Genomic DNA, 13,926 nt, shown 5'->3' on the forward strand with positions numbered 1-13,926 from the left:
TTTTCCATCCTAAATTTTATCCATTTGTCTTATGGCCAAATAGTTGGAATTTTAGCTCAAACATGCTCGATACCCTTACCAACTTTGGCACATTCTTTTATCTATTTTCTCAAGTTCTAAGAGTCATGCATATAGACTTTTCATGTTTTTTTAGCTCGTGCACACACATATGTTCTTGTGCATTAATGTTTTCTATAGAGAGCATATCATTTTCTACACTAATATTTTCAATAATAACACATGTCATAACCTAATTTTTGAATTTTTTTTAAAAAATAAGAAATAAAAAATGAATGAATTGAATATTGGGTTAAGACAACACAAATTGAAAGTTGGAAACTCATAAGGATTGAATTATAAATTTAAGAGTCAATTTGGTTAAAAATTGAAAGAACTGAAAGTTTGGGGACTTAATTGAACTTTGAATTGTTTAATTAATGAAATTAGGACCTAATTGTTAAATGTTAAAAATTCAAGGGCCAAGTTAAAAATAGTTATTTCGGGTGAAATTGATGTTGTTTTCGACATATAATGTTCATCATCTCCTCATCCTGAAGACCAAATCAACAGCAACAGGTCATGGACTATGATGCATACGATTAAATCAACAGCAAACACAACCAACAGGTCATGGACTATGATGCATACGATCCCTTATGGAACGTGCCATATTTATTGAAGGGATGAACACATGACCTTTTCTAGCTTTATAAAAGCGAGAGAAAGGCCTCATATAGGGAAGGGGGTAAGCTAAAAAGGAAAGAATAGATAGAGAATATACAGAAAAAGAAGGCAGTTGGAACCCAAGAAAGAACTAAAGCAACAAAAACAGAGAATCAAAGTGAAAGAAACCAATAGAGAGAGGGGGAGACAGAAAGTAAAAAGAAAAGGTGAGTCCAGAACATTGTATTTCTGCAGGAGCTCTAGAGATCCATCTTTAACAGTAACAGAGCATTCTAAGAGACCACATAAGATGCAAACAAATATAGGGGAGATAAAACAAAGTGACACTAGGTGAAACTAAACTAAGAGAGTAAAGAGATACAAATGAAAAAAAAACAAAGGAGAGGAAAAAAAATGAAACAGAGAGGAGAGTAAGTAGGGAAGGACAGAACAAAACAAAGTTATAGAAATAATACACAATAGCAGAAAGACCAGAAGAAGAAGAAAAGAAGCTTTAGTAGACCAGGTAATCCCTTTTTCTTCTCTACCCGTTTTATAGCTTAATTCATTCAGCACTATTCCTTTACTTTGCATTACAATTCACTTGCTACAGTAGTAGCGAATTACAATTCACTTGCTATGGTAGTAATGAATTATAACTTATTTGTGTATGTAGCAGGCAAGCGTAACAATGTACACCTGCCTCTTTATTGGGTCACAGGCTTGGGCTAGTGACCAAACTGTACCGGCTGGGTCCAACCCAACCCTTACAAGATAGGTAGATATAACATAAAAAAATACATGCATTGATTTCAAAATTATTTTACTTGTTTATTCGTTGATGCTAGAGTTGGGGAATATCATATGTTTTTTTATTACGTAATATTTACCAACACTAAAGTTGAAAGTATATGTAGTTGAATATCTACTCACACTAGAATCAAGAATATTGCAAGCAAATCATTATAGCATAAACCACCAAACTTTTAGCAATTTAAGATAAAATCAGCAATGCAGACTGTCTTAGACAAGATCCTTAAGGGGTGATACTATCTTTTATTTTATGTAATTAGTCTCATACTATAGAATCTATATTGACTAGTTAGGATTCCTAGTGATCATAATACCAGGTAGCTTCTTAAACAAGACATTTTCCCACCAAAAAACAAGATGTCAGAAATATATTCTTTTCATTGAGTTTCTTACGGTCAGCATGATGCTGAATGCGACAACATATATGGGATAACAACCACGACATAACACATCAATCAATAAACATCTTGGTTAGTTAATGGAATTTTTCTATATGAAAAGCACTAGATAACACTTAAAAACACCATTTTTTTATCATTCCAGTTGGTTTAAACCCTGAGTTGACCTGTCAAGTGTAATAACAATGATTAAGATTAAGGCCTAAAAAGAATTGATTTTTCTACTTTTATATGTATCTTTTTTTTTCTCTCTTAACAATTCAATTCATGTAACCCTCTTATTACTGAGAATTGGGATAAGGATTCCAATAAAAGTCCTTCCGTTTCATTTGTAACTGTGAATTCAATTCAATATTGAATAAAGAAATTCAATCAAGAAAAAGAATGAAGAGTTTGAATTCAAAGAATGGTTCAGAACAAAGAAATGTAACTAATAATCCCAATAGGATTAGGATGTACTAGTTTATCGTTTATGTTTTTGTCAAGTGTTCGACCCAGATTTTTTGGAAAGTAAAAAAATAATATCTAGACCTTCAGAATTTTTTTGATATTTTCATTAAATTCGATACAACGGGTCAAACTTGAAAAATCCTAATTTTACTTTTTTATCAGCCTGGATTTTAAGTTAGGAATTGTCTTGATATGACTATCGACTTGGTAAGTTCAAAGAAAAAAATCAAAAGAAAAAAAATCATGTTCACCGTAATGAACCCACCAAACCCATGACCCGAGTTATGGACTCTACTAGGCTGAATTAATTTTTGTTTTATTATATGATAAAAAATATAAAAGATAACAAAAAATTATCAAAATCAATTCACAAAATCAAACTAATACTGAATGATAAAATTCAATAAAACCTATATTAAAATGAAATTAAGATAAAAAAGAGCCCAATAAAAAACCAAAAGGTCACTAAAATAAGTCATAAACTTGGTATAAGAAAACTAGTTGCATAGGCTAGAGGCAGGCCTCCGGGCTTATGTTGTCCCTTTCTTTTTTGAGAGAGAAAAAAAAGATAATAAATTGGTTTTTTATCACAAAAATAAAAATATTGATTCGTCCAAAGTTTAAACTCATATCAATCAGCGTCACACATTAACTAATTCAACTGAGGGACAAAGTTGTTATAAAATGAATAAACAATTTTATTAACTAGGTTTATTATTTATATGAATAATTAAACTGACTCAATGTCTTTTAGTTGTATTTATAATTTCTTAGTAACTTTTTGTATTTTTAAAGTTTTTAGGCTAGTTACTATTATCCATAGAATAATTATTTCATCCCTTGTTTTAATGAAATAATACATATATTTTTGTTTTTGTTTATAACTTGGTTTGACATTTGCAATCATTAATTAAAATGATGAGTTATGATTAATTTTATTATATTTATTGGCAATATAATAATTAAAAGAAACCCAATTGATTGTTTTTTACATTTGTTTTTCAAAAAATTAATGATTTTTTTGATGAATTAAGTAAATAAAAAAAAGAACAAAAAAAAGACTAAATTATGATTTCTAAAAGTATAGAGGCTAAGTTATTTTATTACTAAAAGAATAGGGACTAAATAAAATTATTTACTCATTTAAATACATGCTTAGTTTTTAGTTATGGTCTAGGTTTTGTCTCCTAATTTTTTGTGGTATCCTTCACAGACAGGAGACTAAAATCCTTGAAACTCAAGGATTCTTGATAATTTGACTCCAGAAAAAAGACTAAAATCTTATAAAGTAACCACACATTTTAGATGAACAACCAAATTTTCTAAAAACAGTATCAACATAATTTTATGGATACTGATAATCTGATATCTCAATTGCCTGACCACATCATACACCATATTCTCTCGTTTCTTTCAACACCAGAGGTGGTTCGTCTTAGTGTCTTGTCCAAGGCATGGCATCAGGTTTTTACTTCTTTTCCCATGTTTGAGTTCTGCAGTTCATCTTTCGAAAAAATTTCTGATAATAGTTTCGAATTTATTGTCTTTGTCTACAAATCTTTGCTTCTACAATGCAGTCAATACAGAAGCATACCAAAATTTCAGTTTTCTTTCACCCAAGATCGTCGTAGACCTTATGTTTATTCTAAATATCTCCTGTTGCCGTGTGAACTTGATAAACTTATCAGTCGGTGTATAGAAATAGGTACACGGAAGGGTGTTAAGGAGCTTTCTATCTACTTTTGTATGCCTCGATATTATAGACTACCTGAAGCCCTGTTGTCTGTCAAAGAATTGGTTGTTTGTAGTTTAGGTGGTTGTATTTTCGACGGCGCCATAAATTGGCCTTCTCTGCGTGAACTCTCTCTGAAAGAAGTTCAGATTTGTGACCAAAGGATTATCGACGATCTCTTCTTTACCTGCCCTTTGATCGAGAAATTTTCTCTAGTACAATGTTTTGGGCTGAAGTACCTTCACCTTTCAGGATTAAGAAAACTCAAGAAGGTTAAGGTGAAAAGCGGATATCCGCATATGGAGAAGATCGAGATTAATGTGCTTAGTCTTCATACTTTCTCTTATTCTGCACACCATTATATGAAGACAGATATTGATCTGACCTCTTGCAAAAATTTAGAGGTATTTAAGTTTAAGGGTTATAACATTACAGAAGACATGATTCAATACCTTAATCGTAATTTCCCTGCCCTCAAAGTTTTGGTGTTGCACGGTGAACGCCTTCACTTTCAGAGGATTGAAATTTCTATCCCCCTGCTTGAGAAATTAAACCTCATTGTAGCTCAAATATCGGCAGTGGAAGCTATCATCAATACTCCGAGATTACGGTCATTGCAATGTGTCATGCACAAAATCCCGTCTTTGTTTTATTTGAACAGTTTACAAGAAGTTAGTCTTGAATTATTTGTTGATCTCCACTATATTAAACATGGTGAAAGTTTTCTCGAAGATTTTAGGGAATATCTTAAAAATCTCAACCAAATCAAGCTTGAAACTCTGAGTATTTGCGTTTATTCTTCTTCTGTGATCCACAAAATAGTCAGCAGTACTGCCTCCAATCCTGTTTTGCTTGATATCTGTCACTTGAAGCTGGAAACCTTTACCAGGGAGAAAGAAAGCCACGCTCTTGTTGATGGCTTGTTTTGTATTTGCCGTCCAGAATCTTTATTACTTGTGTCTGGCTGTGCAAGAAACGATGAGTTCATTAAGAATCTTTGCAAGAAACTAGTGCAAATAGAGAATGCAACTACCTATGCAAGTTGTTGGCAGAATCACTTAAAAGGCGTCAGGATCCAGCATTGTGGAAGAAAAGGATATAACAAGATCCTCACATGTGAAGCTTTCTTAGATTCATTGCGAACTCTGGAACCGAAGGAGAAGATTCGTTTTTTATTCGAATGGTGATTTAAATTTTTGCATTTATTTTGTTTACTTGCTTTGACAAATTTTCTTAGAAATCAGCTGAACCTAGCCAGGGCTCTGCTGCAGCAGCCCTTCGAGTTTGTATTGAACAAGTTTTTTCTGGTTTGCGATGCCTATGTTTAATAATTTGATATTTTACCCTTTACCATCTGATATGTTACTGTTAGTTTCTGAATGCACATCTCCAGTATAACACAAGTTCCTAGCAATGCAAAGTCTACAATGTCTACAAAGGTCGTGTAATCATTTGTGATCTTGTTATGATCAGCCGGATGTCCCAAAAATCCTGCCATAAAATTTCCGGTGACATGCCGTATGATTATATTCATTTCCTAGATAGCCAAAATCTGCGCCAGCTATAAGTATACATTGCAACAGCCAATATGCTATTAGTAGAACACAAAATAGTATGCATAACATTAATTCTCGACACATTCAGGGAGAATTCCATGGATACAAAATTCTCCTAGTTATTTGTGAGGAGAAGCATGAACAATGATCACTTGACTGTTCCAAAAATGATCTTGTGACAAGATCTTGAAAATACTCCTACCCTGGTTTTTTCTTCATCTCCTTGTTTCCACCAAGATGGACTAGAAATCCCTCATTCCTCCTTACCAATCAAATGACCTTTAGTAAAAACTGCACAGTAAACAAAACATTGTTTTAGATAAGAAAACAATGATAATAGCTAAATCTTAGAGCCGGAAGAATGTTCCTACTTCGCAGATTCCAAATACTGCTCTTCAATATCTCCTCGACTTCTCTTTTAGACTTAAGGAGACATCCAAGCCATCTTGCAGCTGAAGGTAAGCCGTTGCATCTACTAACTATTTTTCAACCTATTTCTTCAAACTGGGAAGGTGCAGGCTCACCAACAAATGCATGTTCTAAGAACAACGACCAACAATCGTCGTCGTTTACTAACTTCAAAGGATAAGGTGAAACACTCTGCACAACCGATGTTAAGCTTCGGCCACGTGTTGTAACAACGACCTTACTTCCTTGTGCCCCAGATTTCAGAGGTGTGAATGAAAAGTCCCATTGAGCTTGACTGTCGCTCGATCCAAACATCATCTAAGACATGCGTCCAGTTGCAGCTGCCAGAGCCATGGATATTAAATCTTCAAAAAAGGGTCTGAGTCTGAAAGCAAGAGCAAAGGGATTCAGGTAAGATGATTTCTTTAGCAATGGAGGCCAGACCGATAGTCTTTGGTTCTTGAAGATAAGATCTGCATTGAATTCCATTGACATGGAAAATGTCCTCAATAATCTTGTGACATTATTGAAAAGGAAGACAACCATTTGATTGCTGGAACTGATCTTAACAGTCGAAAAGACAAGAAAAACAAACCGCTTATCTACTAGCGAATTCGGATCCAAAAGAATGGCCTCATAAATATTGGAGTCGTGTTCTTTAAATTTTTTTAAAACAAAAAATTTATAAGAAATTAATTTATTTATATTTTTTAATTATTTTGATATATTGATTTCAAAATTAATTTTTTTAAATAAAAAAATATTATTTTAAAATATTTTAAAATAAAAAATACAAATTATACGCTACAATCTTCAACATATCCAAACAGGCTATTTTATTGCGCTTTCTGAATTCCTGCAAACATGCCCAACTTGAAGCCCAGCCACTTTCTACAACCGTCTCTTTTCCTCTTGGAAGCTATTACCGAGGACTTTTTATACCGAGTTATTTCTTTAGTCCTTTATTTGTTTATGATTTATAGTTTAGTTCATTAGTTTTTTATAATTATAATTTAGCCTTTTAAAATTTTATGGTGATAATGGGAGATAAACAAGCATTGAAGGAGAGAAAATCAAATTCTACATCATAAAATATTGATAAGAATTATCTTTGTTTTTATTTAAAAAAACTATTTTTGTTATATTTCTTTAATTTTTTTCTGTTTATCTCTCTCTTTACTTTGAAGTTGACTTAAGATTAATTAAGTTTGTTGCATTTTATAAATTTTAAAACTAGTTTAAAATAAAACAATATCCAAGTTAAAGCTCATATCAATATTAATATTTAACAAAATATTTTTTTAAATTAATTTGAAATAAAACAAGAGCCAAGTTAAAATTCATATTAATATTTATCGAGTTATTATTTTTACTAGGCTGGTAAAATAAAAAAATTATTATATATAGCAGAATATAAAGATATTTTATAATTAACTTTCATGAGGTTGGAATCATTATAATGAAGAAAAATATTTAGATAAATTTATTCAAGATTATATACCAATCAATTATGGGAGTATGTTTAGTATTTTTTTTTGTTTCTTGTTTGATTTGTTTATTTTTATGAGTAATTTTTGTTTTTCCCTAACAATTCTACTTGTGTAGCGCTACAAATCCACATTTATTTTAGAAGATTTTTATTTCCATCACCTAGAATGGTAATTTATAACTATAAACATAATAGATATCTACTTAAATCGAAGTAATTTTATTTTTTATAATTATCTTACTAAAATAAATATTTTTAAACCAGACCCAATCTTGCTACACACATATTATATGTGTTTTTGTTAAATGATAAATAATATTTGAATAATTGATATTTATATAGATATTTGAAATCCAATAAATAAAATATAAATATATAATTTTTTTACCCTATAAATATTAAATTTGATATAAATATTAAGAAACTTGATTATTATGCAATTATTGTTATCCCTATATGTCACTGAGAGTATTTATTAAAATGATCCTTATATTTTATTTTATTTTTGCTTAACTTAGTTTTGATGTTATTGATGAATTTAATTATTTTCTTTTAATAACACTCTATTGGTTATATATAGATTGAAAGAAATCCAAACGATAGTTTGAGAATTTTTTTTAAAAAAATAATGGATGTTTGATGAATAATATAGAGTTCATATTCATAAACATTAAAGGGACTTCATCAAAAGACTAAGTTATGATTTGTGAAACTACAGGGACTATGTTATTATGTTGCCAAATAAACAGGACGTAAAAAATTATTTACCCTTACTTCAACACATGCTTTGTGTTTAGGGTTTTTAGGGTTTGCCACAACTGTTTGTGTTAATTTATAAAGCCGCCTCTCGTTTTAGATCAGCACCCAGATTCTCTCTGATTTCAATATGAACACAAGTTCTATGGATGCTGCTGATCGGATATCCCAATTGCCTAACCACATCAAACATCGAATTTTCTCTTTTCTTTCAACACCAGAAGTGGTTCGTCTTAGTGTATTGTCCAAGCCATGGCATCAGGTTTTCACTTCTTTTCCCATATCTGAGTTCTCCTGTCCCTCTTTTTTCACAAAAAAATCTGACAGGAGTTACGAATTCTGTACCTTTGTCTACAATTCTTTGCTTCGACAATGCCGACTATACAGAAGCATCCCAAGATTTCAGTTGTCTGTCAGTACCAGATATCTTTGTAGACCTTTCCGTTATTGTAAATTCATCAATCGGTGTATAGAACTAAGCACACAGAAGGGTGTTAAGGAGCTTTCTATCTACTTTTGTATGCCTCCATATCACAGACTACCTGAAGCCGTGTTGTCTGTCAAAGAATTGGTTGTTTGTAAGTTAGCTGGTTGTCTCCTCAAAGGCAACATAAATTGGCCTTCTCTGCGTGTGCTCTCTCTGAAAAAAGTTGAAATTTGTGACCAAAGTATTATCGACAATCTCATCTTTACCTGCCCTTTCATCGAGAAATTGGCTCTAATAGAATGTAAGGGGTTAAGTTACCTTCACCTTTCAGGTTTAAGAAAACTCAAGAAAGTTAAGGTGAAAAGCCAAATCTCTCCGCCTCTGGAGAAGATTGAGATTGACGTGGTTAGTCTTCAGACTTTCTCTTATTATGCATGCTACAAGGAGAAGACAGATATTGATCTGACCTCTTGCAAAAATCTAGAGGTATTTAAGTACAAGCATGGTATGATTACAGAAGACCTGATTCAAGGCCTTAATTGTAATTTCCCTTCCCTCAAAGTTTTGGTGTTGCACGGTTATCGCCATCACATTCAGAGGATTGAGATTTCTATCCCCCTGCTTGAAAAATTAAACCTCTCTTTACCTGACTTGTCGGCAGAGGAAGCTATCATCAATGCTCCAAGATTACTGTCATTCAAATGTTACATGGAAAACATCCCGCCTTTGTTTTCTTTGAATCAAACAAGTTTACAAGAAGTGTCTCTTAAATTATCTCTTGATCTCATCTATTTTCAACAGCGTGAAAGTATTCGCGAAGATTTTATGGAAATTATTGAAAGTTTCAACCACATCAAGCTTGTCACTCTGCGTATTACCAGCTATTCCTCGTCTGTAATCAACAAAATAGTCAGCAAAGTCTCCAATCCTGTTTTGCTTGATATCAGTCACTTGAAGCTGAAAACCTATATAGACGGCATGGAGAACGTAAACGTCGCTCTTGTTGATGACTTGTTTTGTATTTGCCGTTCTGAATCTTTATTACTTGTGACTGGCTGTGGAGGAAACGATGAGTTCATGAAGATTCTTTGCAAGAAACTAGTGCGCAGAGGGAAACATAAAAATTATTCTGCAGCTGCCCATGTCAAATGTTGGCAGCGTGACTTAAAAGGCGTCAAGATCGAGCATTTTGGAAGAAATGGATATAAGAAGGTTGTTACATGTCATGCTTTCTTAGATTCATTCCGAACTCTGGAACCGAAGCAGAAGATTCGTTTTGTATTCGAATGGTGATTTAAGTTTTTTCATTATAGATGGTGTAGTGTCAGTTTATTTATATATATAATTCCTTGAACAAGTTTTCTTAGAAAACAGTTGACTCTAGGCAGGATTCAGCTGCAGCAGACCTTCGAGTATGTGTTGAACAAGTTTTTTTTCTGGTTTGGGATTTTTTTGTTTAATAATTTGATATTTTATTCTTGAGAGCGTGATATGTTACTGTTAATTTCTTAATGCGCATCTCCAGTACTTACAACGTAAGTTCCTTGCAAGGCAAATTCCACAGTGCCTACAATGATCTTGTAATCATTTTTGGTCTTGTTATGATAAGCTGGAAGCCCCAAAAATCAGGCCATAACATTTCCAGGGCCATGCCATCTGATTATGCCGGTTGCCTCACACAGCTCAAAAACATAAGGCTAGATTAACCACCTTAAATGAGGTTCAATTAGATGTTAGTAATTCTTGTTTTTAGGGCCACTGCTTGGTGGACTTGTTAAATTTAGTTTCTTGTATCATGTTGTGTTCTGGAGGGTACCATAAATAGGCCTTCTCTGCATGATCTTTCTCTGAAAGAAGTTCAAATTTGTGAGCAAAGTTTATGTGGTCTCTGATCAAGAGAATTTCTCTAATACTTGTCCGTTACGTTACCTCAAAAGTTTCAGGTTTCACAAAACTCAAAGATTTTATGGAGAAGATTGAGATTAAAGCTCTCAGTCTTCAAAGTTCAAACCCTCGTCTGTGTCGATGAAACAAGCTATTAGAGAAAATTTATAGATGAAAGTGCAGGTAAAGATGAGACTGTCAATAATACTTCGGTAATCGAAATAAACTTCTTTTAGAGAAAACTCGCTCAAAGAGGGCAAATTTATGGCAGTGTCGAGAGCACATCCAGCTATCCTTAAAACAACCAATTCCTTGGCAGGGAAGATAGCTTGGGGCAAACTATAATTAGTCGAATAAAAATCAAGAGGAAACTGCATAACGCCATGCCCATTAATAAGCATAATGTGGAGAGATTGTGGTGTATAATGTGGTCAGACAATTATGATATCCATTAAGCATCAATTGTACTGATGACCACGTTGAAATCTGAGGAACTGGTTGAGCTAAAACGTTAGGCCTCTTTGAAAAAACCAAGGCTTATACTATTTTCCCTGCGACTTGATAAAAAAGAGAATAACATCAAATGCAGTAAAAATACAGAACAGCATGAGACACCCCAGGTTTCGACAAAATGCCTGATACAAAAAAACACCGAAAGTAGAGGCACAATCCCCTCCTCCCACTGCTTGACAATAGTGCTGTCTCAGCCTCTTGTGCAAAGTTGGCGTTCAAGTCCAACGAAGAAATGGCCGTTCAAGTAAGGACCCTTCCCCTTGATGAACTCATTCAAAATTTTCAATCTCTTCTTTTCTTGAGAAATTTTCAGATACGAAGAGTTTGTATGCTAGATATTCGACTGCTTTGATGCTTGTCATTTCTTCTGGCCTTGAGAATTTCTCAGATATTACTAAGTTGTTGGTGACTGCAATTTTGGAAGTGATGTGATATTTGAGGACAGAATTTTTTGTTTTTCTAAATTTAAAAATTAAATTGACCTATAAATTGTACTTTCTAAAAAAATAAAAATAAACTGAAAAAACAAATAAATACACTAGAGTGTAATTTATTAAAAAAATAAAACCTTGTTCTTCTATGATTATGATTTATTTTATAAAAGAAGAAAAACTAACAAGCCGAACTTAACAAAATGATTTTTCTATTTTTGTATTTAGCTTATGTTTTTCTCCTAATAATCCTATTCATGTAGGACTACAAAATCATGATAGGATTAGGACGAATTTATTATAAAGTTTTTGTATTTTAAAAGTTTTCTAGGTCGCGCGGTCACCATTATTCATAGAGTAATTATCCAATCCCTTGTTTTAATGAAATAGTCCCTATGTTTTTATTTCCGTTCATAGTGATGAGTTTTCATTAATTTAATTATTTTCCTTCCATAATACTTTATTGGATATATAATAATCATAAGAAACCCAATGGCAGCTTGGCATTTTTTTCAAAAATTTAATGGATATTTTTTATTAATTAATTATGTAAATAAAAGAAAGTCAAGAGACTAAATTGTGATTTCTAAAATTATGGGGGCTAAGTTGTTACATTGCTAAACAAAATAGGGACTAAATAAATTATTTACTCTTATTGAAACACATGCTTAGTTTTCAGTTAATAGGAGATCTAGGCTTTATCTCCAAAAAGTTTTTGGTATCCTCTCTGTAAAAGAGACTAAAATCCTTGCAACTCAAGGATTCCTAAGAATTTAACTCCGGAAAGGAGACTAAAATCATATAAAAGACACTGTTTGAGTTATTTTTTAAAGCATTCTCACGTTTCACATCACTAACTAAAATTCTCTAATATCAATATGAACACAATTTCTATGGATGCTGCTGATCGGATATCCCAATTGCCTGAACACATCATACACCACATTCTCTCTCTTCTTTCAACGCCAGAGGTGGTTCGTCTTAGCGTCTTGTCCAAGACATGGCATCAGGTTTTCACTTCTTTTCCCATATCTGAGTTCTCCAGTTCCTCTTTTTTCGCAGAAAACTCTGATCGGAGTTTGGAATTTGCTACCTTTGTCCACAATTCTTTGCTACGACAATGCCGACAATACAGAAGCATACCAAAATTTCAGTTTTCTGTCACCGATCGTTATTTCAGGACTTATTTTTTTACTTTCCAACAGCCGCTGCAACCTCAACTGGCTAAACATATCAATCGCTGTATACGACTGGGTACACAGAAGGGTATTAAGGAGCTTTCTATCGACTTTTGTGTACCTGACTATTATAGACTACCCGAAGCCACCTTGTGTGTCAAAGAATTGATTGTTTGTAGGTTAGCTGGTTGTATTCTCAACGGCCCCTTGAATTGGCCTTCTCTTCGTGAGCTCTCCCTGAAACATGTTAAAATCTGTGACCAAAGGATTTTTGACAATCTCGTCTTTACCTGCCCTTTCATCGAGAAATTTGCTCTAGTAGAATGCGGTGGGCTACAGTACCTTCACCTTTCAGGTTTAAGAAAACTCAAGAAGGTTAAGGTGAAGAGACAATCTTTTCCGCTTATGGAGAAGATTGAGATTGATGTGGTTAGTCTTCATACTTTCTCTTATTCTCCATTTTACTTTGAGAAGACTCATATTGATCTGACCTCCTGCAAAAATCTAGAGGTATTTAAGTTTAAGGGTTGTACAGAAAGTTTTAGGAAATATCTAAAAAATCTCAACCAAATCAAGCGTGTCACTCTGTGTATTTTCGGTTATTACTCTTCTGGGATCGAAAAAATAGTCAGCGAGGTCTCCGATCCTGTACATCGTATCAGTCACTTGAAGCTGAAAACCTATATCATAGAGAAAAAAGGCCACTCTCTTGTTGATGTCTTGTTTAGTATTTGCCGTCCAGAATCTTTATTACTTGTTTCAGGCTGTGGAACCAACGATGAGTTCATAAAGATTATTTGCAAGAAACTAGTGCGGAGAGTGAAGCATAAACATTATTGTGGAGGTAACCATTTAAATGGTTGGCAGCATGACTTAAAAGGCGTCCAGATCGATCGTTGTGGAAGAAATGGATATCGGAAGGTTGTTACATGCGATGCTTTCTTAGATTCATTGCAAACTCTTGAACCAAAGGAGACGATTCGTTTTGAATTCGAATGGAGTTTCAATTCTCTTCCTTAAAGATGGTGCAGTTCCAGTTTATTTAAATGCTTGAATAAATTTTCTAGGAAAACAGTTGAACCTAGCTAGCAGGGCTCAGCTGAGCAGCCCTACGAGTTTGTAATGAACAAGTTTTTTTCTGGTTTGCGATGAATAATTTGATACTTACTATTTAACGTCTGAAATGCTACTGTTAATTTCTGATTTTATTAATATTTGCTAGTGCCAT

The 13,926-nt window shown here is 33.2% G+C and overlaps 3 protein-coding genes across 3 annotated transcripts; all 3 read left to right on the forward strand.

Annotated features, from left to right (window-relative positions):
- The first annotated feature begins 3,671 nt into the window (after positions 1-3,671).
- On the forward strand, positions 3,672-5,325 carry LOC105140817 (putative F-box/LRR-repeat protein At4g15060). Its single transcript, XM_011047815.1, has one exon. It carries the CDS (start codon positions 3,672-3,674, stop codon positions 5,241-5,243), a length of 1,572 nt encoding a protein of 523 aa, XP_011046117.1. The 3' UTR covers positions 5,244-5,325.
- A 2,982-nt stretch (positions 5,326-8,307) lies between these two features.
- On the forward strand, positions 8,308-10,200 carry LOC105140755 (putative F-box/FBD/LRR-repeat protein At3g49040). The gene is made up of 2 exons (XM_011047720.1): positions 8,308-8,527; positions 9,024-10,200. The coding sequence occupies exons 1-2, from the start codon at positions 8,518-8,520 to the stop codon at positions 9,983-9,985; spliced, it is 972 nt and encodes a 323-aa protein (XP_011046022.1). The 5' UTR covers positions 8,308-8,517; the 3' UTR covers positions 9,986-10,200.
- Positions 10,201-12,398: 2,198 nt separating this feature from the next.
- On the forward strand, positions 12,399-13,718 carry LOC105140818 (putative F-box/LRR-repeat protein At3g18150). Its single transcript, XM_011047816.1, has one exon. The coding sequence runs from the start codon at positions 12,399-12,401 to the stop codon at positions 13,716-13,718; it is 1,320 nt and encodes a 439-aa protein (XP_011046118.1).
- The last annotated feature ends 208 nt before the right edge of the window (positions 13,719-13,926 follow it).

The sequence above is a fragment of the Populus euphratica genome, unplaced genomic scaffold (assembly GCF_000495115.2).
Source record: "Populus euphratica unplaced genomic scaffold, PopEup_1.0 scaffold109.1, whole genome shotgun sequence".
In the NCBI taxonomy this organism is placed as follows: Eukaryota; Viridiplantae; Streptophyta; class Magnoliopsida; order Malpighiales; family Salicaceae; genus Populus; species Populus euphratica.